This window comes from Balearica regulorum, chromosome 2 (genome assembly GCF_011004875.1).
Source record: "Balearica regulorum gibbericeps isolate bBalReg1 chromosome 2, bBalReg1.pri, whole genome shotgun sequence".
Classification (NCBI taxonomy): Eukaryota; Metazoa; Chordata; class Aves; order Gruiformes; family Gruidae; genus Balearica; species Balearica regulorum.
The window spans coordinates 147,748,191-147,775,753 of record NC_046185.1 but is presented as its reverse complement, the minus strand read 5'-3'; the positions used below and the strand labels follow the sequence as shown (position 1 = coordinate 147,775,753).

At 34.9% G+C, this 27,563-nt stretch overlaps 1 protein-coding gene across 5 annotated transcripts in view; it reads right to left on the bottom strand.

Annotated features, from left to right (window-relative positions):
- The window catches only part of MLLT10 (MLLT10 histone lysine methyltransferase DOT1L cofactor), a 134,644-nt gene that overhangs the window by 78,964 nt on the left and 28,117 nt on the right, over positions 1–27,563 (bottom strand). For 3 of the 5 annotated variants that reach the window (XM_075746341.1, XM_075746344.1, XM_075746343.1), the window contains 4 exons: positions 18,951–19,060; positions 13,073–13,176; positions 10,622–10,715; positions 8,529–8,624 (listed from right to left, as the gene is read on the bottom strand). In XM_075746341.1, the coding sequence (XP_075602456.1) occupies positions 8,529–8,624; positions 10,622–10,715; positions 13,073–13,176; positions 18,951–19,060 (404 nt within the window). The remainder of the gene's footprint in view (positions 1–8,528; positions 8,625–10,621; positions 10,716–13,072; positions 13,177–18,950; positions 19,061–27,563) is intronic. The other 2 variants (XM_075746345.1, XM_075746346.1) reach the window with 1 other exon arrangement.

Here is a 27,563-nt window from a genome sequence, read left to right as displayed (position 1 = left end):
CTGGAATTCTATAGCACTTTCTGTACCTTGCTCTCTTGTGGGGCGGGGGGTAGAGGGGTGGAGAAGGGAAAAAATGCACATTTTGATTGCTTCCATTTCTTCCACAAAGATTCAATCTACAAAATTATTACATAATATGATTTCGCAAATACAGTTTGGTTCCAATTCTTTGGGTTTTTAGCTCAGCTAAAGATAGTACTTGCTCGTTCATTTTCTTTAACATACTTTCAGAGGAAACATTTATCAGACTACTGAATGAAAATATAATTTCATCAAAACATCAAATTAAGGATACATGTGTAGTTTTATCTTAGCTCTGGATCTGTTACCAACAGAGTGAGTGTTATCAAATCTATCTTTCCACATTTTGGACCTCAATGTCTGGGAAGACTGAATAATACAAGTGAGCGATAACTTTTGCCAGTACAAATGGAATGGATGAGCGCAGCTTTTCTCTAATGGCATTATTAATTTATAACATTTCCGCACTGAAGTATCATTTAACTTGTTGAAAGTATTTACGCTTATTTGCAATTCATTTTTGTCTCAGGAATGCAGAGACTTCTCTAAAGAGGTTTCCACAGTACTTCATTTCATTAAACTACGTTCTGAAGTTTGGCATCTAACAAGGAGGGGGAAAAAAGGTTTCTCTACCCCTCTCTCATCTTTCCCACACCGCTTAGCTCATCAGACGTTCTGTGTGCCAATCCAAATTGCTAGAAGAGCAGCAACAAAAACCAAAGTGGATAGTTTTCTGCTGTTTTAGTGAGCTTGGTTAGTTCAGTGAAGGAGCATGAGAGATGGGCAGTAACAGGGACAAAAAGAGGTAGACGCAGAACAGAGAAGCAAGAGCTCTCCTGCCCAGGGAAGAGGAGACTAACTTCTGTTTTGGAAGAAATAACACACATGCACACTATCAGCAAGCACCAGTGCTCAGCCCTTCAGACAAAACTATTCGGGCTGACCTTGAAATATTCCAGTTTTATCCCCTTCTCTATTACAAAAAACATAACTCCTCCACTACCTTTGGTTGTCCCAAGTTTTGAAACCTTAACAACACTTTCAAATCTATTTTCTTTCTGGTAAGCAAAACCATCTGAATGTCTAGATCACTAGTTTTTCAATCACTGTTTTTGACTCCCTCAAATAATTCCAACATATCAAAATGTTCTATTAGCACAAAGTACTTGGATTGATGCTTTTGTCATTTATGGATTTTCAGCACTATCTTTCCATCACTAAAGCTTGTAAATCCAGAGCTGCCACCATCACAACTAATGTCTTTAATAGAAAGCTGTGTGTAGTTCTTGCTAATCCCCAATACAAGACCTGCTTGGCCTCTTATTTGTGACTAGTAGCTATTAGTAATATAACCATAACAATTCCAGAATGAAAGATGCCTATGGTCCACAAGTTTCAAATTCAAATCCTAATTTATCTTGTTTTGACAAGAACAGCCCTAGCTCAGCATTCATCTATCTATCATTTTATACGGTATAAGCCACAGCAGGAAAATTAAATGCAGTAGCAGCGTTGCTGCAGTCACAGTAATAAAACGATATAGGCACAGGATAGTCTATAGGGAGAGGTGGAACACTACTGCCAGCATTATTCAAATACCTACATATTTAGCTCTAAGCATGAAACTTGTTCTTAAGTACCAATCCTTGATACAATTACTTAAAAGACTCAAAAACCTCACTTCAATACAGAGATAATGGTCAGAATTTTAACTGTCAATGGTAAAAAGACTTAAGAACCGATGATAAGAATGTCAGCCAAAGCTGCTCTTAGGCGCAAGACTAACGCACAACAACTCTTATTCAGAACAAGCTACTCTTCTTTTGATATTTAACATTAAAATACTTTTTTTCTGTTATCTACACAGTTTAATATTAATGGTTAGTGATGGATTCTCAGTGCTAAACACTTAAGTAGCACTTTATAACTTCAAAAATGGTGCAAGATTAACTAAATCAAGGCAACTGTTTATTGTCCATGCTCACTTTCATTTATTCCTATAAAAATTGCAAATATTTAGAACTTTAAAATATGTACTATGTTACATACTGTGAAACGTTCCAGTATCTGCAAGATAACTTAAAGCTACCCATCAAATATATGTCAAGAAACAGGCGAACAGAATGGCAAGCCAAATGAATATATTTGATTTTCCTGGCTCAGTAAGCTTAAAAACGTATCAAGAATATCTAGATACAGATACAAAGTCAACATAAAGTGCTAATAATTTTGTATTAATCTCGGATCCAAAGCAAAGAAAAAGAGTATCTTAAAGCACCTCTTGCTTCTACATTTCTCACTGTTACAGCTACAGAATTGAAGTCTAGGAAGATTATTGCTCAAATAGAAAGAAAAATCAAGCAGTAACCTTAATGACCTATTTTTAAAGTTCAGGTGTCATTTAGTTTTCAAATTAAGACAAACAACATTGCATAATTTTCTCAAACAGGAAATTTTCATGTTTCTTCAAAGTTCATCTTACTTTTTACACCACTTATTCCAAAGTTACTCTCTTCTAGCTTATAGCGTGGCTGAGTAGAAACATTGAGGAGTTAAGTAAATGACGCTACAACACACTGAACTGGTAGAAAATCAAAATTGTAATCAGACAAAAAATCTTTTCCTAAAAATTTATGAAGATTTGATGAAACGGAAATAATATGTAATAATAGCATAAATAATAAATAACAAAATGAGTAATACCTAATAACACCCAAAGTGTATCATAGTAATTTTTCAATGAAACAGACAGTCTTTTGGTTGATCCCTGCATACTAAGGAACACATCCAGACTAACGTGATTTTTCTTTTAAAAAACCTGCTTGCTTCTTTGATGAGCACAGTAAGATTTTACTACAGTAGAAAGCTCTTCAAAATTCTGATTCTCCCAGTATTGCTCTAGACACCTACAAAATCCACAGTGAAGTAGGAGCTCCATGAGAGAAACAAATAAGTGATAAAATTTATTTAAACAGATAAACGTTTGAGGATTTTGCCACCCATGGAATTTCAATTTTACAATCTACAGAGAAAATTAGCACTGCTACTAATCACTATTATTTCGTGCACAGGTTCTGCAAGGGTCAGGTTTTGAGTTTGTTTTCTTTTACGGCAAAAAACAGAAGACTTTGAGGGAAAAGGAACAGCTGCAGCTAATGCAGCCTTACAAAATTCTGCATCTTACAGAGTAGTTTTTAGGTATAGCTGAGGTGGTGTGTTTGTCATTTTGAATTTACAATCATTAACTATTCCCAGGTGCAAAGCTTAATACTATAATGAAGTGTTTGTTGTGCTAAGGTACACTAAAAGCATTACTCTCCTTTCCGTAATATATATGATATCTTACTGTAAGGTTAGAAAAATATCAGGTAGTCAAATCAGTAACTCCATGATAAACATGATAATTGAAATAGAAGTTCCTACTTTTCCTCTTACTAGAATAAAAGAAAATTTAAATAAAAATGAGCTTATCTGCTTATATAGTTCCTCCTGATCTCCACAAGAGATCATTTTGCTGTGCCATCTACACCAACTGGTGTAGATTATCAGGTTGACTCAGAATACAGCACAAGTTAACACAAAACTTTAGCAGGCAACAAATCAACCAACAAGATGCCACCTTTGCTCTTAATCCTGCAGACTTTATACATATATATATTACTGAATATACTCAGAGTAACTTTCTAATGATTTACACAGTCACACTCTGTCAGTCCTCCCAAATAACTAACTTTCAACACAATTTGACATGAACAGATATGTTAAAAAAGAAAAAAATACACTTCTACAAAGTCAGTAAAGAGCAGGTGCCCAGAAACAGAAGACTGTTTGTCAGAACGAACAGTAAAAGACTGCAGCATGAAGTCACCTCTTTTTGAACACCAGGGAACTCACACAAAATTTCAGTCTTAGGAAACAGGAACCAGGTTCTGCAGCTCATAGGTAAGTATTAAAGACCATCTGTACACTAAGCTACCTATGGTATATACTTACTGACCATCTTTTAGAGGCATTCTTCTGTCCCTCCGATGGGACAGAATTTGGAAGAAGCCAACATGGGTAAGCATCACCATTAGCATCCATACCACACAATTCTCTTTTGAATAACATTTATCTAGCATTACTTCAATAATTAAAATTGAAATAATTTCGAAGTGGTTGCAAAATACTTTTCTTCTAGTTATCTTTAGCATTCTTACAATTTTGCTTCATACATCAAGAACAGCTGAAAGCATTAAACAGTCAAATCTATTAAAATTATTAACAAAAACTTAATAAATTAATAAAAATGCAGTGGGATACTGCATTACAGAGATGCGTCTGGAGCTTTTTTCTCCAAAAAGTTACACAAAACCCCCAGTGTTCAAGTAACATCATTAGGTTTATGAAACGAGGTAATTAACAAAGGAATGACATATTTAGAATTGCCTTTACAACACTCTGCTTTATACAGTACTATAAAATGATTCTTCAGGACTAAATCAGAATATTATTTTTTTAAAGAGGAAAAAAAGGAATTCAATTGTTTATGCAGTTGAATGTTCACCCAAAGAACTGCAGTCTGTTCCTATGTTTGCCACAGAATCTTATGCGATGCATGGCAGGTCAATTTTATCTTTTCACAGTTGGTTATTCAGATAGCAAGGAATACATAATAAACACTTGATCTAAGTGTTTAGGACTTGATTTCTAACAGCCCACACAGAGCATTAAAATATGTTTAAAAGCATCGAGTACGTTTCTCCCAAATGAAATTCATAGCCCTGATATATGAATGTAACCTCCTTCACATCACATTGGGAAAGTCTGGGCAGTTCAGAATGCAGTTCACAAACCAATACACAACTAGCCGACGGAAACTTTCAATGAGTAGAAGGGCATTTTAAACTTTCCCTTCCCATGGGTCTAACAACTAAACTCACAGCTACAGTGGAACACGCTGAATGTCACGCTCAGCCTCAAACTCTCCTTAGATGTTCAAGTTTCCCCACTCAAAATCAGAGAAGGCATAATGTTTCTTTAAGAACGGGACAAGTAGCAAGAAGATGCCCATAATGAATTCACTTTAGCCACTAGCTCAGCGTTTGAAACACTTGTCCTGGCTCCTGCGTTTTAGGTTCTCCTCAGATTTACACCCTCTAACTTCTGTAATAGTGCCCTGGGGCTCCTCGTCACTATTTTCTTCTTTTTGCCTCTTCAATCACCACTTCTTACACATTTGGAGTCTTCAGTCACAAGCCCATTTTTGTTTAATTTTGCATCATATAAGCTATCATAGCAAAGAGTTTTAAATTTTCCTTTCCTGCTCAACCCAGACCAAAGCACTTCTAGTAGAAAAGGAATTTATGTAATTCAGCTGCTATATAGTGGTTACTTACTATGTAGTAAATTCACATTTTTCACAAGTCGTAAACATATAATGCTAGTAAGTTTGCCTAACTTACATGTAAGTCACAATAAACACTTCCTTTACACAAAGATCGATCCCAGATATTAGCTCCTTCTTTAGTCCCTTCCAAAGATGAAGCTGCCAGGAACATTAACAAAGCCAGGTATTCTTCCACAGCCTCATGGTGGCCTAAGTTTATCCCCAAAAAGCTTAAGGTAAACACCTGGGCCCTGAAAAAAAGGGGTATTATAACAGAATATCAAGCAACATGCTACCAACCCTGCTTATGAGGCACACAGCCTCATCTATAATAATTTCTAAATAACTTCTCTGCCATAGAAACTAACAATACTTAGTGCAGCAGTAAGTAATCAGAATATTACTAACCTATTTATTCTGTAGCTTCAGATTTCTCATTACAATGAAATCATAGCAAAGGTTTGGGGTTTTTAATTTTTATACCCTTATATATTTGCTATTGATTTTGTAAACACAGTGTCCAGAAGAGACTAAATACATATTATGAAGGAAAACACATGCTTTCGGCTCAGTGTCTGTTTATGGAAATGACAGCTACTCATATCAACATTTGCAGACCAACCTCTTCTTACTGCAGAATAATATTTTATATGGAAATGGCTATCTTTTGAGGTCTGAGCAATAAAAATGGCTCCAATCCTCAACTCATACAGCTTCTGCTTGGCAAAAAAGGAAAGCTTTAAGGATGCCTAAAGATCAGATTATCCAAATTTCCAAGTAACAAAGATGAAAAAGTAGAAACTAGAGTGCCCTTATGGGAGCGGAGAGGGGGAGACACCACTGTATCTGGGAGGAAAGGTATACATATTTACTGTAATATGACAACAATCTAGACTCTGAATGGATTTACAGAAAAGGAAAATAAGGAAAGTCACTCTAAAAAATGACCCTCCTCCTCCAAGACACACCATATATTCGATACACTATATCAAATAAGACATCACATGCAGAAGGTAATCAACTTTACCAAGAGAATGAGCCTCCATATCACATACAGTTTATTGACTGAAGATGGGTATTTTGCAAAGCACCAGTCATTCTTTAACTATAGAACATATGAGACTCAAGACACCAGATGAAAAGTCTCTAGCCACAAAAAGATAGCTGATTAACAGCTTTAGGAAACTGCAACTTTTTTCACCACATGGTGGTTTTAACTAGGATAGTATTTTGTTATCACACAACATATAAATCAAATTAAATTTGATAACTGAACATACTACAAAGTGCCATCAGAACCTACAAATGTCAAATACTAGGTTAGTGCTTCATTGCTTCACTTGGTATTACAGATCACGAGATCTTCTGGATTACCATGTTTCAGTTCATCAAAGGTAGAAGAAACTTTAATATTCTACTTCTAGCAAACTTCAAGTCACAGAAGATGACCAGGACTTGCAAAGACAAGCCACAACATTAACTATTTCTAGAAGATCCACATCAAAACAATTCCAGAGCAGAAGAAGCCCAAGCAGCTAGCAGAAAAAACAGCTGATACACTCTGTGTGGCTGAACACACTCTGTAAGAAAGGCCCTCCAAGTATTCCCTGAAGATTTTACAGGTATTATGACCTGAAGAAGCATAGTATCTCCAGTCAAAGTCACTTCACAACAACAAAAAAACCTCCCACAAAACCCGCGAACAACAACCTACAACAACAGGTTTTTGCACAGGTCAGATATACAAAACTGAAATTGATTAATTTATTCAAATTCAACTTCAGTGTTTTGTCAATGTGAGTAAAAATCTATGCATGTATTTTGACAAAACATGACCTGAAATATGATAGTGGTGAAAAAAGAAGCAAACTAAGAAAAAAATATGGCAAATATTGGTAAGCTTTTACCTTGCAGGTAATTCTGTAGTCAAGACTGTTTTTTTCTACCAGTGTGTTATTAAGAAAAAAAGATCTGCCAAAACCCCATACTTTTGTTATTGTAGTCATAAATTTAGATTTAGAGGTACAACCACATCACAATGCACACTCTTCTCTCCTGCATTACCAAAGATGGAACTATCCACCTACTCCATTAACCAGATCTAGTGACACTTTTTAGAAGATTATCCAAGAAGAACAAAGATCAACATCCATCCAAAGTGGAGGTGAGCTTAAAAGGAGAATCAAATACTAAGGAGACTAAGGGTCTGAAGACTGACATTTGTTATTCAATTTCTTGTCCCTGGCTCCTTCATATAATACATGTTTATCAATACATTCTTTGATTCCAATTTTTATGTAATGGTTTTGAATAATGCAAAACTAAGTCTACCCACACCCACAGAAAAGTCTGTTAAGTTAGTTGTACAGGATGCGTGCAGGTGAGCAGTTTTGCATGTATTCTTAAGGGACTAATAAAGAGCCAAAGAACGTTTGCATTATTGTGCCACTGTCTGTTATGACCCTGTGTTGAACTTAGATGACAAATTTCCCATACACAACTATTAATCTAGCAGTAATAAAAATGTAAAGTAATAATAATTATACATTTAAGATTCTTTTCAAAAAATATGTAAAGCTAAATTGTCAAAAGAATACAACAACAGAAATTAGCAGTCAGTTATGTTCTTTGTACCCTCACAGGAAGATTCCCAGGTAAATGACAAAGTATTCTGCCATCACAGTGGGCTTGACCACCAGTACCAGTAAAATGTGTCAACAAGAAAAGTCAATTCTTTGATGAGAAGAAAAAGATACATCAGGTTGAAACATAAAAAGTTAGATGCACCTGTTTATCAGCACACTTCCTAAAATGTCTACCTCTGTTTTTCTTTCCCACCTAATCACAAAGGCTACACATAAAAAAAAATCTCTAATGGAAAACCAAAGCAAAGGAAGCTGCATGGAAACAGCTTTCCCAATGGATATATCCCAAAACTGATGATAAACAGGAACAGGAAGGTGCAAGTGCAAATGCACCTGAAGATGTTTCCTCATTGGGCCCTAGTACCTCTAGTTTATCACCTGTGTGTTTATTATTCAGTGCTTCAGGAACAAGATTTTCTTCATGCTTTTCAGCAGAAATTAAATTTATCAGAAAGCAGATGTGCCACATAATTAGCAACGACAAATCCACTTACTTTTTTCTCCTTCTCATGATGTTTATCCTGAGAGTGAGAGGAAGAATCACTTAAACTTTGATCATATGACCTATTAGATCCCCGTTTGCTCTTTTTCTAAAAAGAGAAAATATATTTATGGATAGAGAAAAGGAACCATTTGAATAAATAGTATAAAAAAAAAAGTATAAAGCATTTAAACTGATAAGATGCCTCATTGCTTGAAGGGAAAAAAACTTCAGTTACTGAAAAACTGACAAATTACTAACACTGACAAAATTAACAAGGCTACCCAATGTATACCAGGAAAACAGCCTATCCTTGTATCGACTTTTACACCTCCCACAAATTTGCAAGATATGCTTTCCACAAAGAAATGAGATATGCCACTTTTTAAAGTTTAGAAGATGCTAGACACATTTTCAACTTTTTGTAACATGAAACAGAAAATACGCTTCTCAAATGAGCATCACACGAAACCACAGTGCTTGTACTGCTACATGCTTTAAATGCATTGTGAGGTAGCTGGTTTACGGCTTCATGATTTATTATTCAAGTGACCTGTCTGCAATATTTTCATTAAAATGGTTTAAAAAATAGGATACAGAATTCTATGGTCATGTATGCATTTACAAGCGGCAGACATAATTGCCTGTATTTCTGTAATGTTTGAGAGCCTAGTCTGGGACTGCAAATACATGTTAGGCCAGTGTTCAAAATGTTTGTTATTTTAACGTAACTGAGGTAGCATTATAAAGGCACTTTGGATCATTGCTTTGCCAATCAAAGTTTTCAGTGGAATAGTAGATACATGCCACCCATCATCTTCAGTAGTAAATACTAACACCTGTATTTACCAGGCATCAATAGTCACAATAACCCTAAAGAAACACTACAACACTTAAACTGTCTTGCCAGTCTTTACTGTTCTTACCACTACAGTTTTATAATGGAAAGCTAATTACCCGCCAAACATGGAGTTATGTCTTTATCATTAAAATTGCTTTTTACATAAACATACATGTTCTAAATAATAGCAGCACTGGAACATTCAAATCAACTGCATAATAGTGTAAGAGCTTGCCTTTACTGCTAAGTAATAGACCACTTCTGTTATTTTTGTATACTTAGCTCAAGACAATTTTAAAAACCCCAAAATCTTAGTTTAGTAAGGGCGTAGAAAGCCCTGACTTATCTTCATTATGAAGCAAACTCATCAATATTCACAAAAGCACAGAGCTAACCTCACCAAGCTTATCTTCTAAAAAGCTAAAATGGTTCGTTGACCCTGTGTTTTTACCTCACTGTGACCTATTCAAACATCACCCAAGTATTCACCTTTTTTAGCAGTGAAAACAAGTAATCAGCAAGTTTAACTAGCAGTATCTGAACTGAAGTCTAGATATTTTAATTTTCATAATTCAATATTCATAAATAACATTTTTTAAACAGCAGTAAGTCCTTGAAGTCCACACACACACACACACACACACAGAAACAGATATACAGAACTGTTGAACTGATAAGAAGCGACAGGAAAGACTCCAGAGGTCTGACTCAAAACCTGCTGAAATAACTGAGAAATTTTGAAGGGTTTTGTTTATTTTTTAAAAATCAAACCTCAAGTCACATCCTTGAGGTTGTGTTTCAGACAACTTATAAGCGGGGAATATCCACTGGCTACACAGTGAGAGATAGAACAAAAGGGAAAACACTTTAAAAAAAAACAAAAAAAGAGTAACAGAAGCATAAAGAAATGGAGGGCTTCTTTATTCTCTAATATACAGGATAACAAGTAATATTTCCTAGATTATTCCAAAATGGACTAATTTCCTTGAAGCCAACTAATTAAAAAAAAAATTACAGGAACTTAATGAAAAAACCACTAAATGTGCATGCTATTTCTGGCAGAGGGGGAAAACCCACACATCTAGAAAGTAAAAATATTACAAAAATATTTTCAGCTAGTACTTCTGTAACTGTGATTAAAACATTGTTTTAATGAAATACAATCTACTTTCTGAGCTACATGAAAATATTATTCCTAGTGTTAATAGCAATTCCGAGTGAAAAAAATCAGTGACATTTATTTATAGAATTTAACAAATACATACCAGTTTACTAAAATGGTATTTACAGTAGCCACAGTATTGGACGTTATCTGCACCATTGCCTTCTTCTTCGCAAAGAAGTCCTGCAAACTGTGCACTAAAAATAAACCAAACAACATTCAAGAAAAGCAATTTTACATCAACTTAAGCAACAGTATCACCGTTGATAATGTTCGGATACGTGTATCTGCATTTAATAGAAGATATTTCCACACAAGTGACCTCTAATGGCACTTGAACACATAACTGACCTTTGTAGCCCCGTGAAAAGCACGTATAGTTTATACCTTGGCCTGATGCCTTTTTCAAAGTCTTTAAGCCACTCACACAAGCTTATAGCTTGAAAATCTACATTTATTATGCAGCTACTCTCACAAATAAACAAATCAAGCAATTTACAATGATTCTTAGCTCAAACTGAAGTAAAAATTTATCTATGGAAAGAATAGTTTTTAAAAAAAACCATATTGCAGATCCAAAGAAGAAATTTTTCTAAAGTTGCATACATCCTTCTCTGCTTTGTCAGGAATTATTTTTTTTTTTTTAAAGTAGAACTTCAATGACATAATAAATCAAACCATATTTATTAGTTTAAAAGACTGTGGCAGGTTAATTTCTTTTAAAAAGAACAAGACTTACAAGTTTCCTTGCCTGGGCTAATTATTACCTTATTCTACTACCTTTTTTTCAAATCAAATTTGCTTTTTCACCATTTGTAATGTTGATTTATTTTCTTTATCAAAACCAACTTAGACATTGAAAAACCCAATATTCCATTTCATTTTCCATATCATTTTCATTAGCATAATAATGCAATGTTACAGTCAAAGTGATGCACGGGAGTATTTAAATGAAAGAACAATATATAAGGCAGCTTTTCATTACTTTTTTTAAATCACTTTCTCCTCATTTATATATTATATTCCTGGGCAATCCAGAAATACTGCTTCCTAAATACATGCACACCTAAAGCAGATGCCAACTACAAAAAACATTTAACAGGATCTCTGTAAGTGAAGATTTATCGGTCTAAGCTTGCTATACAAAAAACAGATGGATTCAAGCTCATTCTTCCCTAGACATTTGTTTTGTCAACAAAAAGTTGATACACCTCGCTCTGGATCTCTGCCTTCTGTAGTTTTCACATTTTTCTTCCATTTTTTAAATATTACAGTAGTCTCAATATCTTCAGTCACAGTACTCTCTGGCTAGATATTCTTTTATAGTACATACCTGGTTTTTTTAGAATCAAAAATTCTTAAAATATTTATCTTGCCAATTTTTATTTCGAACCTAATTCTCATGTTTTTATGGCATTTACTGAAAAGAGGGCTTTGGAAGAAAGAAAAAAGATGAAAAGGACTCCTGTATGCATTCAAGTGTTTGAAAGAAAAGAGACTTTCATCCAAACATTTGGATGTATACATTTTTTCACATCTCTAAGTAACCTCTTCACATAGTATGCAATCTTTGAGGAACACAATCCATTTTCACCAATAAAGAAACTGTGTCACATCCAATGAAAAATTAGAAGCTTATGAAAGAGTAAAACCTGCCAAAGAGTAAAGTAATTAAAGGGGGGGGGGGAAGAAGAGTTGCCAAGAAATCAGCACCTACACTACAGAATTATATCCTTTCAGACCTGCACAAGACATTCAAAGTACCACTTGATTACGCTGAAGAAAATACATTTAAGTAATTTAAGTAGGTGTGCAAATACCATTTCCCTGAGCTGGTCATGAAGAAGTATACTGGGGCAACTTGTAAAACACATGGGTAAAACCACAGATTATGTAGCTCGGTAGCCTGTGTAAATCTGCTATCTATCTATTGCAAAATAGCTTCCACCGAACTTGAAAAAACAAATAATGTCTGTAAATTTGGGGGGGGGGGAAACGACCCCTTTTGCCTCCTTTTACCTGTTGACATGTTGTTTAATCTAATTATCCAGACACTTTTAGAAGGCCATAAAGTAAGACAAGCATCTCCTGAATGCAAGCAAATCTAAATATCTTAAAGTGGAATGAATCAGATAGTGGACACAGCTATTTTCCTCCAACAGCTATACATGAAACCTAAATGAATAGCTCAGGATAGATATGTACCATTTAGATAAAACCAGTGAGGTGAATTACCCACAAATGTTTGGAAATCTGTACTGGAAGAGGTGAGTCTACTGCATTTTTATGTATAGCTCAATATTTTTTCCTATTGATTTACCAAAAGTAACATCAAATCAGTTAGCAGGTAAACAAACAATGTCTTCACATTCCCATATTCTATAAAATATCATCTAAGAAAAAAAATATAAGACAAAAAAACCCCACTAAACCTTATTCACAGGAGCACATAGCATTTAATACAACCCAAGGGAGTATTATCAGTCAGCTTTTGCAGCTCACAGCAACGTCTATGCTGCCACATCAGAGATGTTAAATAATAAAATATACTTACCACGTTACGTGAAAAGCTTGTCGACATCCATGTTTATTACATGTCATACAAGCACCAGTGGCTGCTTTACTTTCTCTGCCTTGCTCATCACAAATATAGCATGTCTATCAAAGAGAAAATACTTAACATGATAAGAAGCATACAAATAAATTTTGTGTTACTCACACGATATTCTAGGGTGAGAACTACTGGATTTTCCAGCTAAGCTTATGTAAGAATTTCATAAAGGTCTAGTTATGTTTGTTTAAAAAAAGGGGTCACCTGGTAAACACTTAGGATCTATGTAACACTTCACCAACGCTAAAGCAGTACAAATACTAATTTACTCAAATTCTATACCGCTATTCAACTAGACAAATGGCCCAACAGCCAAAGGTTAATAGCATTAGGCTTCAGGATTCTCCTTGCTTTCAAGTTTGTATTTATGTCCTTCTAGGTCGCAATCATTTTCACATTCATTTAACATCACCTGTATTGGCGGCATTCAGAAACATCAAATTACACTGAGTGCCTAATGGTACAAGATACCATACAGTATATATGCATATGTCTACAAAATTACATACAAAAACCTGCAAACTTAAAATTTTATTCATACATTTGGTGTAAAGAATTTTCAGAAGTATCACAGTATGCTTCAATATTCATATGATGCTCAGTTACCTTTAATTAAATATGGTGTTTAACAGAACTCTGTTTTAATGTCAGCATGACTTGGACAGCCCCATAAACATCTTAGAAACTAATCGAGCAAGAACCTTCTGCAAACAAAGCTTAAATTAGTATGCCAAACCCATTTCAGCCTCAAAAACAAGCTAAAATGAAAACAACTTGTCTAGTAGCTGAAAATATTTTAATAGCATTTCTATTTATTTGTTTTACTGGGATACTATGCAATTTGTAATATTTTCAAAAACATTCTCAGTAAAATGGAAGGGAAAAAAATAAAATTAAAAGAATCCAAAAATTATTATTTTTCATTACTCAATACTTTTTTTTTTTTAAGTATGTGGCCAATAAACATGGATCTATGCTGTATGGAAGCTTACTGTTACACTAGACATCACTACAATCTCTCACCAGCATTTCAGGGAAAAATACCAGGCAAAACTAAATCTCTTTCCATTTTTTATTATCCTAATTACTGAAATGAGAGATTCTATCATATCACATTTATATGGAAAATTTAACAATTTAAGAATAGATTCTTAATGAAAGTATCCTACAGCATTCAGGCAGTCAAGTGTCTGGTTTTTAATGAGAGAGAACCTTATTAAGGTAACAAACATCAATGACATACTGCTACCTCTGTAGAAATGCCATTACAAGATCTTAGATGAGAAAAGAGAGACTTTTTTTTTTTTTAAATTGTCTTCATTTAAACTGTAGCTGACTTATTGCAATTGTATCACAACCCTCCTTCAGTGAGGCAGAGAATGAGTAGAATAATAAAAAGAACATCAACCATGGACAGTAGAAAATACAGTTTAAGAAAAATGAACCAAGATACCACTGGGGAAAAAAATAAAAAGGATGTAATGCAAAACCAGTATTACTTAGAAAGACATGAAAATTAATGAAATTCTGAGATCAGAATAGCCTTTAACAGAGATATTTAGAACAATATTTAACATGAAACGTCAGCTAACTAAAGCATTTTTGTTCACACGCAAGACTATAGGGTGGGTGAACGATTCTTGTATGGTTTCCACAAGACTTTCAAAAAACATTAAACCTAATAGCTAATATATCCTAAAATCATACCCTATATCCTAACATTTGAAGGATCAGAAAGGGGATAATCCTACTTAATTCTTTGCCTTGCTCCCTTCGTACATCAAGGTAGTGCATACAGATAATTCAGTTGTTTGACAGTGTCTGAGACTGGCTGCTTTTAACTTTCCATACCGTGACCTGACACATTTAGTTTTTAGGAACAAACAAGGTCATGATCTATCAACCTCATCTGAGTAACTATATTAAGTGGAAGTAACTTCAAAAGTAAGGTACCTCTATAAATAGAGTTCAACGGACCCCACAGAACTCAAGCCCCAGTTACTGTTCTGCTTTTTCAGAAATTTGCCTTAAGATCTGTAATTTTATTCCTCACTGAAGCTCAGAAAGAAAAATGATATAGGCATTCCATTTAGTAAGGATGTAGACCCTGTTTTTCAACACTACATACCGCATTTAGGGTCTGTGTTTCAGGACCCCTTAAACTGATTTATAGTAAAATGACTGAAAAGTGATAAAAACCAACCAGCTACATTACCAACAAGTTTAAACACAACATAGTGGACTGCCTGCCCATTTTAACAAGCTCAATGAACTTCTATCCTTCCTACAATAGCCATAAGAAGTATCAAATCTATTTCCTAATCTTCCATATGAAACTGGACCAAAGAAGGTTCATCTTCCTGTTCCAACATGGATAGTAAGTTCTCTCTGAAGCTGAGCTTCTCATACTTCTACCTTCTCTTAGACGCACAAACAATTCCAGAAGCCTGAGAACATTTTTCACAAAGCAGAAGACTTTCACACATTTGCAAATCATGCAATTGCTACATCTCCTCTGAAACCTGTCAAATGTGGAACTGTAAAACTCTGTGTCCCACCACCTACAGCAGCACTGCTCTTCAGAACTCCTAAGCGAAGAGAGTACTTAGACTTCTCCCAAACTCATTAGAAAATAAGCAAAACATTATACAAAGATTTTGACTCAGCAAGGACATTTTGCTCAAAAACCACAACAAATATCTTCATTTCTTTAATGGCAAAATATACATTTTGCAAAGCTGCCTTCGTGTTTCTGTCAATATTTTTTCTTCAAAGATTCAGAACATAAACCTTCTTTGCAAAAGAAAAGACAGAAGGGAAGATGAGGCAAGAAAAACTTTATAGAACAAAACATAATTTCAGAAATAGTTTATTCTACCTGTAACAGCTATCCAAGAGCATTCGATGCTTACAGAATCAAACCCAGGAGTTGTACAGAAATTTCTCACTGTTGCAGCAAGTACTGAAATAAAAGTCTATCAGCTGCCTTTACTACTAGGCAGATCAAGAAACTCCAAATGCACTTAATTTTTAATCAGCTCTGAAAAGAGATTCCTAGAAGCTGTAATTATATTCAATTACCAGGTACTTTCAAATGAACCTGAAAGAGACAAATAAAGCTCATATAAAGAGCAATTACCTATGCATAACCATCCAAGGAATAACAAACATCTACTAAACAGGAGAGCAAGTACTAGTCTATTTCTTTTTGGAAGCAACTGTGTAAGAAGAGCTTTCCTGTTAGTCAACCCACTAACCAAGTCATTCCATGGATTCATTCTGTAATGTGATGGGTGTTATCACAGAAGCGGGTAAACTTCAGGGAAGTAGCAGCCAACATCTTTACATTGACAAGCCTCACACATTAGTGTCTAATGTGTTTCTTCTTGCATTTAAGATCACTGCACTTTGTAATATTGCACATTCTGCAGTGTTTAATAAAGAAACAAGTGCACAGGAAAAAAACTGTGTAAATTAGGTACTATCTCCTGGCAAAACTCCAATGATGTTTATTTTAAAGACTAAAGTTTCCCCTACAGTAATTTTCATTGACCTATATTTTCCCTCAATTCCATATGCTAGCCTTCTATACATATCCAGTCACATACACAGAATTATTTAGGACTTCACAGGAAATAAAATCTTTCTTAAAATCACGCTATTCCAACCTGAGTTGACAGACAGAATGAAATTAGCACTAAGCCTCTTTAAAAGGAGAAACAACTCTAGTAATTTTTTCCTGATTACGTTTGCCATGTGCAACGAATGTTTTAAGAATTGTTTGCCATATCTACTTCTCAAAAAAACAGCTTTTCTTTCCCATTTCCTCCCAAATTGATAAAGTCAGAGTTAAATAATTTACAAAGTTTCTGATTTAAAAAATGTGTAATTAAAATAAATTATACTGAACAGCAAAGAGGATGGGAGGGTGAGCAATGCTGCTACAGTAGTATCAGACTCAGCACTGGCTACAGATTTATCAAAAAAGTTGGGAGAGTCCCCAGTCAGGGATTGCCTCTTCAATTTTGTGCTGTTACAATCAGACTGCTGTCGGCAGAGAAGTTAGAGTGGTTTCAGCAACTGCACTACAGGCATTTCTTTGATTCCCCTGAAATCCACAACCACTATTTCCTGAACCAAAGCCACCAAATAAAGGCAGTAAAAACTGGGTTCTGTAAAAAGAGAGAAAGAAAAATTAAATTGCAGGCTAGAGGTGTGGCCCCAAACTTTGAAAATTCTGATATAGATCTCATTATATTTTACAATATACTGTATAGACCTGTATAACAGTAGTTTTAGGCTGACTGTTATCATTTTTTGAAGTTGCAAGGATTTACTCATCCAGTATCAATTACCATCAGTGGAAATGGTGCAAGATAAAAAAAAAAATCCAAAGTGTTCCATCAAATTTTCAAGTACATTAGGGAAGAACCACTACCAATAAAAAAACCCATTATGACTACTACTCAAGGAAAAATGAGAAAACAGATGTGCTTTTGGCCCAGAGTTGAGGAGAGAGAAAATAAACTCATCTGCCACAGCAAATCTGTACTGATTCGTGTCCAAGCACAAAAATTTTATTAGTTCTGCACTTAATCTCACTGTTGCATGTTCTTGCCAATGCAGAAGGAATCCAAAGCGAGGAGCCAATACAGATGCTCAGGTAGTACATAATAAAAAAGCATGAGAAGGACCTAGAGTTTGACTCCTGGCTTTTTGGACACGCTGGTAAATAAGATGGGCAAAACATACTGAGAGCAATTGTGAGAATGTGAAACAGACAAGGAAAGGACCAAAGTACTAATAAAGGAAAAAGAATAGGAAAACGTGGAGGGGAAGCACATAAATCAGAGCTGTAAAGTGGGCGAGGGGTGGGGGGAAATGGGAGACCACAGAGAAAACTGTGAACAGGACTGGTTTCTCCCTGTAGGAAGAACACCAGAGGTGATAAATGTCTTTTTTCTTTTATAACACAGTCTATTCCTTTTTCTACCCCAGTATCCACAAACCACCATAAAGTAAAAGAAAGAAACTAGAGGTAAAAGAGCAACACAAGAAAAATATGTAATAAAACTAATCAGAAATTCAGACAGTTTGCTGCTTATAGAAGAGAAAATTTAAAAATAGAAAGGAGGCAGTAGTTAAGTCTAGTGGCAAAGAGGTAGCGCAAGTAAAACAAGTAGAAAAATGTAACTATCAATATAGAACATTAATAAGTTATTTTCACATTGCTTTCCTTCTGCTTTTTTTTTAAAGCCTCACCACACTTTATAAAACATTCCATCTCACTGACACTTATTTAGAAGCAGTTCTTCTACAAGGATATAATCCCCCTAAAGTGAATACTGTTTACAAAGGCAAAAGTCTGCAAGCTTTTGCCTTAATATATTAGCATAACTTTTCTTCCTAAAAGAAATGTTTATGAACATCATATCAATACTTAGAACAGTAGGACTTAGTGGTAATTAATAATAACATTGCAAATAAGCTGTAATAATATTTTAACCTATGGGAAATATTTCACATTCCTTTCAAAATAAACCGTTATTCAAAGATCATGATACTTTTAATTAACAAAACAGTCCCTAATCTTTAAATTAATAATGAGACCTGGCAGATAACCTTACAGCTTAATTTAATAATATAGCTTTCTTAATTCTTTAATTTACCATAAAGCCATAGCAGAAAACATACAGCATTACTACATACATTTATGAATTTTATATAAAGTGCATTCTAAGAAGTGTAGTTTTACATTATTAAAGCTCACAAGTTTTAAAATAAATACATTAGATATAGATAAAATGACATATAATTATACCTTATTATAACGATCATGAGGAACAGACTGCAACACGATAGGTTCCATGGTAGAAACATTTGCAAACTGCACCTCGGGAATGTACAGAGCACAAACCACATGAGCCCAACCTACAAAAAGTTATAATTGTATTTAATTTTAATGTTTTCTAGAAGCTCAAAGGACATTTCAATTACAGTACAAAGAACCTTTTACAACACTTTTTTCCATGGACAATTTTAACTGTTTAGAATATTACAGACATAAGTTACTTAAGTCATGTTTACATTTCATTTTATATTATCCAAAGTTTAGATGACGTGTAATACATTTTTAAGTTAATTCAGTGGAGAATTTATACAAATAATACTCTATGAAATTCAAATACTAATGATTTATATGGTGACACACAAAGGGAAAAACAGGTTATTTCTTTAAATTTCTTGGATTAACATATTCATCACTTAAAAGCTATGCAAATTCCTGCAAAAGGTAAATATCATCTGAACGAACTAGTATTCATGCAAGCACTACCATATTTTTATTTAAACAAAGACGTTCTAAGTTGACTAGACTCCTGTAGACTTTCTATAGAAAGAAATCCAAACACACACACAGATCCCACTCTATCAAATTGTTTCTTTTCCTTCTTTAAAGTTGTGGCCAACTCATTTTTTCATAGGAATATCAATTCCTATATCCAGTCCTGTTCTAACTCATTAACTTGGGGTCATCTACAAATGCTTAGTTACTTACCATATTGTGTTTTAACAACATTTCAAGAAGTAAACATTCCTAATTGTCTGACACATGGTTGGATGGAGGTGGGGGGAAAGACCAATTCAGAAAGAAACCTACTAATTTTAGGTCTTTTTTCTATACTAAGATCCTGAGAGGTGTCAGTTTGTTTCAGTGGAGGACAGTTTGCCGTAACCAGAAATTTAGCACAAGCTGCTATATAGCTAACCCAACATATATTAATATACTGACACTAACAGCAGAATTACAAGAGTAATAACGCATAGTACAGAGCTACCTCATCTGAAAGTGTATTTGGTGTGGCTAATCATTTAACACAAATTCTGTTCTTTCCCAAGGCAAAAACTCTTTTGTCATGAGATCTTCACTACACATTAAAAATAATTGTGCTTTCCTCCTACCCAGGCTTACTTGTATGCAAATATTAAGGACATAAAATGATACTTACATAATTATATAATCTAGCAGATTATTAGATTAGGTAAACAAAGTAAATTATCATTGTGCAAATGCATCCTATAACAAAAGGGGGGGACAAGACGGACCAAAAAAACCCCACACTGATAGCTGTGAATATTGAAATATTAAAATCAATTAAAGCAATTAGAGCCATTGCTCCATAGATGTAACCAAACAAAAGGGAAACCACTGTAACTTAGAAAATAATTAGTTGTAAGATAAGAAGCTCTGGAACAATCTCATTTTAAACAGCTCGGCCTTGGAAGAACAGATACGCAAAGATAAGAAAGTTACAAGATGATCACAAAACCAGCCTTGAAGGATAAGGTATACATGATACCAGGACTGAGTCTGTGTAGAAGTAAAGGTCAAGAAGAGTAGGAGCCTTCATTTGAAGACCGCCGACGACCACCCGGAGGTGCCAACAAACATACGCGAAGGACATTAGCATATGCTAACAAGTTCCCGGAAAATCCATTAATGTGATAAACATTACTCGGAAATATAATGAATATGTATATTAACATAGTATAAATACTTGCTAGTTTTGTCTTTTGGGAGTGCACGTTAGGTGGAGTTATCCCCTGCGCACCCAGCGCTGCAATAAAGAATGCCTGCTTTCTAAAATTTCAAAATAAGTCTTAGAGAGTGAATTATTTTGCCACTTTCCAGTAACACCACCATACTGCCTCACTGCAGGCCTTTTTGATTTTTGTTTTCATCTTGGATTTTCTCTTTTTAACTACTCTGCTGAATCTAAAGGTTCTTAATTTCTTCACCCAACTGTACTTTGACCCTTAGACTGAGCTAAACATAGTAGTATCTGGAACTGCATATGTGCTTTTTATTCTTTTCTTAAAGCACAAATCTTTTCTACTTGCTTCCAACCGATTGATGTTCCCCCTCCCCATTTACTAAATTGGCAGTTATAATTTGTATAGAAAATTAAAATCGCACACGTGACTCTTATATAAGTCAACATTCATAGTCAACATAACATGTATCATTCTAGTATTCCATCTGCAACTAAATACAGTATCTGTGCTGCTTCATAATTTTATTCACAAATAGTTTGTAGAATTATTCCACACAGAAAAAACAGAGACTAATAAAAGAGAGGGAAAATAAAGTATGAACTGCTGCTTTTAAAAACAGTTCCAACAGACCATTTTAAAATTATCATTAACAGACTGAAAAAAACCCTATAGAAGTCTCAGTCCTTTTTTTGTGCTCTCCTCTACTTGAAAAATCTTTGGGGAATTAAGTGTTTATAAGGACTTTTCTAAGACTTGCAAACTGCCCTAAGCCAGAGTCATCTTACTAAAGACAGATAAAAAAGTGTTAATGTGGTGTTAATGGTGAGTATTTATCTTTAAATCTCCTGTCAAAAAATTTAATTCAAATAGAAACACCATTCATCTAATAAAGCCATTAAACCAGTACAAAAGCAACACTGAAATTTTGGAAAAAAACCTTCTTCAGTTAGTAACTCCTAAACAGATGGCAAAAGCTTTTATTTCAGACGTAATGAAGCCTGTACTCCAGTTACACTTACTTATAATGAAAAATTATTATGCAAATATACAAAATATACCAGAGACATTTAAAAAAAAAACTTACTAAGCCAACTGAAATTTAGGTAAGTAAAGAATTTTCAGTACAAGAAACTAGTTTCAGAAGTAAATTTAACTGAATACTATCCATCACTATTAAAAAAAAAAAAAAAAAAAAAAAAGTATTGCCAGAAACCTGCAAGCTTAATACATTCTGATTTCCAAAACAGAGGACACATTCAGGATAGTTGTGGGCAATAGCACACTTTTATCTTTCATGATAACAAACCCCATATCTATACAATGAAACAAATGAAGTACCACAGCACTAACACTCTTTTTGAACAAGGAGTCAGTAAATCCCCAGGGAACTGAGGACAAGGCACCTTTTCCATTGCTTTCCATCTATCTTTCCCAGATAATCTGACTTTGCTGAAAAATCACAACCTGTCCAATAAAAATTTAACCATAGGGGAGGTTGCAGCACCCTTGTGTTACCAGCCTCAAACACCTACATTGTAAAAGAAGCCTAACTGCAGCACCAGCTCCCACTAGGACTCAGAGACCTTGTACACAACTGCTCAAATGTTCTTTTGTCCTAAATTTCACCAGTGAAGAAATATAAAATTGTCGAAGAGCAACACCCAGCTCACCTGGAAGAGCCAAAAGAGACAGAGGTTCAGCAGCTCTCCCTGAAGAAAGAATAAGGAAGACACTTCTCCATAACAAGTGTGGTTAAAGACTGGTTGCCTAAAGGTGCTGTTCTCCATCTTTGGAGAACTCAAGAACGTCTGTAGACTCCTCCACAAAACTTGTCAACTTAAGGGAGGTGAAGAAGATTCAGTTTCGCCATATAAGAACCAGAGAGTAGCGGAAGAAAACAGAAAAGTAAACAAACCACCATCATCTTTTTCCTAAGCATCAAAAGACTAGCCACTTTTGCTACAGAGAGTAAGCATGAAAGTAAGGACACCTACCGCCAGACAAAGTGTGATAGCTCTCCTGTGTCTCACTGATGGAAGAACGAGCTATAGCATCCAAGGAGAATTCACTTAGAATGTTTTCTGCAACTGAGAGGGCTCTTGACTATATAAGACAGTGAGAAAATGCCTCCCCCATTCTCTGCTGCCACTTCCTTCTCTTTTAGACAACTACTCTCAGGCAGAGCACTGAGCTCAGAATCCCAACAGAATAAAGCACCTATTGCCACGTTTAGAGTTGAGTGCTTTTGTCTGCTGTTTCTTACTGGATGACAACTGCCTACTTTTGTCTGCAGGAATAATGAAACATCCTATAGAGACAGCCATGCAAACTGTACATATAGCTGATAAGAGAAGCAAACATTTATAAGGACTTCTGATAGTTAAGACTACATTAAAATACATATTTTTCAATTAATTTCATCTAAGCCGTAAATATTGTGCTGTAAACTTCCTATTCAAATCACTTACTACATTATTCTTGTGCAATTATCAACCTCATCAGCAACTTCTTCTCCCCCTATTCCGAAAAAAATATTATTAAATCCAGTCCTTTTGAGCTTTCCCAATGTTGAAGTGTGAAAAATACTGTTGTATACCCATGTATTAGAGTTTAAAAAATAAGTCCAGTAACAAAGTTCTACACATTCACTAACATTTAAAACATTGTCTCTAGTTTCTCCTGGAACTGAAATTAATTTATCACCATTCCTCTCCACCTGAAACACTGCATAGAAATAACAACAGGATACTCTGCCTTTTCTTAGTTGTTCTCCAACCTTAGCCAGGAACTCATGCCATTTTTCAGATCACTTTTTTCCAAATGAGTTTTTTAAAACCATCTGTATAGACCACATCCTTTACTATTAAACTGAATGATAATCTTCCATTCACTTTTGTTGTGCATGGTTTGCATCCAGACAACTGGCCACAGATTTATTACTCACTTATTTTAATTTTACTTATAGAATTTACAGTAATTACTAACAAACTCTTACTACTGCCACTGAATTGCTTATACTCAATTTACTTTTGCTTTCATCTCACTTTCAGGATAACTAACTGGCGGGGGAGGCACAAATGTTTTTGTAAATGCAGGTACTGTCATCTTGCAAAATGTTCTTAAAACTTTCCCTATCCTCAGAATTTTCTTTTTTTTTCTTATTTGACTTACTATTTCTTAATCTTTGAGAAGGTGGCCATTTTACATATGTGCTTTCTCAATAATAAAATTTTTGCTAGATGATAATGCCTGGCTTATTTAAAAATAAACTTAGGCTTTAGCTTAAAAATAAGAAATTAAGAAATGTATTATCAAGATTCAAATCAGCCATTGAGTTTGCCTGTTTCTGTGTATTCTTATCAGAACTCCTTTCTCTGAAACTGCTGACAAAATACACACAGCAGGCTATCATGGGCTGGCAGATTCACTGCCTCTTTTCCTTTAAACATCCAATATTCTACAACAATCAATGCCTCCATCCAGAAATTGTAAAATGTCATCGGGTTTTGGTTATTACTTATTAGAAACAACTTATTAGTGACAGCCACATTAAAATTAAAAATATTTACTTCAACTCTGCTTTTAAGTCCAATAACTTTGGAAAATGCTGCTTACCTTTCAAGAAAAAAAAATCCACTGTGCTAAGATAACATCACACAAGTATAGCTAAGACACTTTCTTAGGAAACAATTTCAACCAACATTAAAACAACATCAAAACCACATATAAACCAACTCCAAGATCTACTTTGATAACAACAATAATGAAAACCGTTTTTGCCAATATCAGAAATTGGAAATTCAGCTGAAAAGCCTTCAAAGTTTATATAGGTCTTATGAAACTTCCAGCTGTTGAGTCCTTTTTTATTTTGATTTATCCATCAGAAAGATATACTATTGAGTTTTGCCATTTTTTACATCTCATTCTGGCATGCAAAATGTTTTAATTACCAGCACAGAATCCATCCAAATTTTACCAATCTTTTGCTGAGTTTTTTGTTTCAGGTGCCTGATTTTTAACTCAGTGAGAACCTAACAGTACATACTTAGCAGGTATAATTTGAGTAAATATTGTTCATTAACATTCAGAGTAACAAATCTCAGGCTCCAGAACCCTTACTGAAAATAAATAGTTGATCTGTTATCCCAATGTGACGGGTAACAGATAGCTCCTAACAATTTCACCATCAGCAAACAAAAGACTGTTGCCAACACTGAACTCTGTAGGTAGAAGCAAACTCGATGATAAAGTAATCTAAAATTAACAAAGAAAACCCAGGCAGATAAATAATATACAGTATATTATCCATATAACTAAAGTTTTGCCTTTAGAACTACTGTTTAAGTGTTCAAAACTTGATTCACAAACACTTTCACTGTAAATAAATTCATAGTACTTTTAAACAATTATGGAATCATAGAATCATGGAATGGTTTGGGTTGGAAGGGACCTTAAAGATTATCTAGTTCCAACCCCCCTGCTGTGGGCAGGGACACCCTTCACTAGACCACATTGCCCAAAGCCTCATCCAACCTGGCCAAAGGCCAAAGTCTGCTCTCCTGAATCTTGCAGTGCAAATTCTGAAGCCTTATGAACTAACACACCTATAGCTTGTGAACTAACAGAGTAGGCACTACCCTAGCGCTACATTCCACAATATCAATGTTGAAGCTGTGCTGCAAAGCAGTAACAGACTGTGGAGGCCAGAATCATGAAGTCACACCTAGATTCAGCCATAGCCACACCCCTAGCCATAGGGGCCTACAGGAAAGCTGGTGAGGGACTGTTTATGAGGGAGTGTAGTGACAGGACAAGGGGTAATGGGTTTAAGCTGAAGGAGGGTCGATTTAGATTAGATATTAGGAAGAAAGTCTTTACTGTTAAGAGTGGTGAGGCACTGGAACAGGTTGTCCAGAGAGGTTGTGGAGGCCCCATCCCTGAAAGTGTTTAAGACCATGTTGGATGAGGCTTTGGGCAATGTGGTCTAGTGGAGGGTGTCCCTGCCCGCAGCAGGGGGGTTGGAACTAGATGATCTTTGAGGTCCCTTCCAACCCAAACCATTCTATGATTCTAATCAGCTACAAATTACATTCCACTGGTCCACTGAGTAACCTAATAGCTTTAATAATTTTATCTAGCATGCAATGGCATTAATGAGTCTCTTCCCTTCCTTAAAGAAATCTTTTTCTGCAACAAAAGGAAGGAATGTCATAAATATTTATCTAAAGCTCTAAAAAACTTTTTGCTAGTTATACATCATGATTACTAGCAATATAAATAATAACTATACAATATAGATTATGTGGTAATATGTATAATTTTAGAAAAATGTAATTATCAATTTTACTGTCTTTCCCAGTTTAAAAAAAAAAAAAAATCACAAACTCCTGCAAATCTGAACAAAAGGACCAGAATATTTGTAGGTAAGCACTTCTTGCAAAATGCATATGCCTGACGTGACATTATACCATCCACATTCTTAGCCATCGGTACCAAGAAAACTCATCAGAACAGTAAACCTGATGGCGAGAGCTGCTGACTCTAATAATAATAGCAACAGGAAAACCTAGCACATGATGTTTTTATAGACTTGGGAGATCCCAATGCTAACCCAGGGGATGGGAAGAGGGCCTGGACGATGACATAAAATCACCACATTGTTAGCTGGCCTTTTCCCAAGCAGCTGCATGAAAGAAGTCTTGGTGAAAAGTCACACAAAGAATGCTGTTACACAGCATTCCTGATCATCATCCAGTGGAATCAGATTTCAAAGTAACAACTTGTACAGCAAAATCAAGCCTTTTAGGCTTACAGAAAATTGTGGACAAAGATTACTGTAAGAAAACTATTTAAACAGGAGATGCACAACATCAGATACAACTGATACTTAAAAAACAGACCGCATACTCAGTATTATGAGAAGATAAAAGAATTGTGATTCAAAAAACTATAATCAGTTCAAATGGTCATCATTTTATTTCCTTCTCACTGAGTGTCAAAACCCAAAGGAAATTACTCCAACAGTTAAGGAAACATTACTGAATTGAAAAAGCCCAAAACTGTCAAAACAGCCTACAGTTCTCAAGTATCTTCAAACAAATGCTCACTTGTTGTTTTTCAAAAAAATGTGTTTATATTTTGTCCAATTACTAATCCATATACAGAGTACGAAGCTAAAGAAAAGTTAATCTCTCTTTCAATAGTCTTCTTACACATAAGACAGCAAATCAATATGCAATTCATATACATGCCAGGTTTTCTCATTTTAAAAAACTTTAATATTCAGTCATGTGTTTAAAACCACAGTGGTGCCCCTAAATGAACATGAATACAAAACTTTGCAAGGAATTCTGTCAATAAATATATTCAAAGAGAGAAGTTCCTTTTTCAACTCAATCCTACTTTTCTACTTTTAGTATCAATAAAAAATAAACAAACCAAAACCCAGTAAATGACCAACAGAATTTGTAGACCTGTAGTCTCTGAGCCCTGAATGTTTATGTAAAAACAAATTCCACAAAGTTCACATATAAGGAAGTCTATTTTTTGTTCACAAAACTTAACCATAACTGTAAGACAGTCACAGATATTAGGCAGGCAATTATTAAAATGTATTCAAAGTTTATTCCTAAAATTTCTGACAATCATCCTGATCATAACCATGCAATGTCCCACTCCTCTCAACAACTGAATTAAATCAAATGTGCAGCTAAATATAGTAAACTCTTAATAAACCTTAGCACGGATAACCTGCTGGCAGATAAGCCGCACCACGGATATTAGTCCAGGCTACACTTGGCTAAATCCAACTGTATTGTTTCCAAGACCTGTGTAAGTGCAGGAGCAGAATGACAGCTATCACACAGTGAGAAGAGACTGA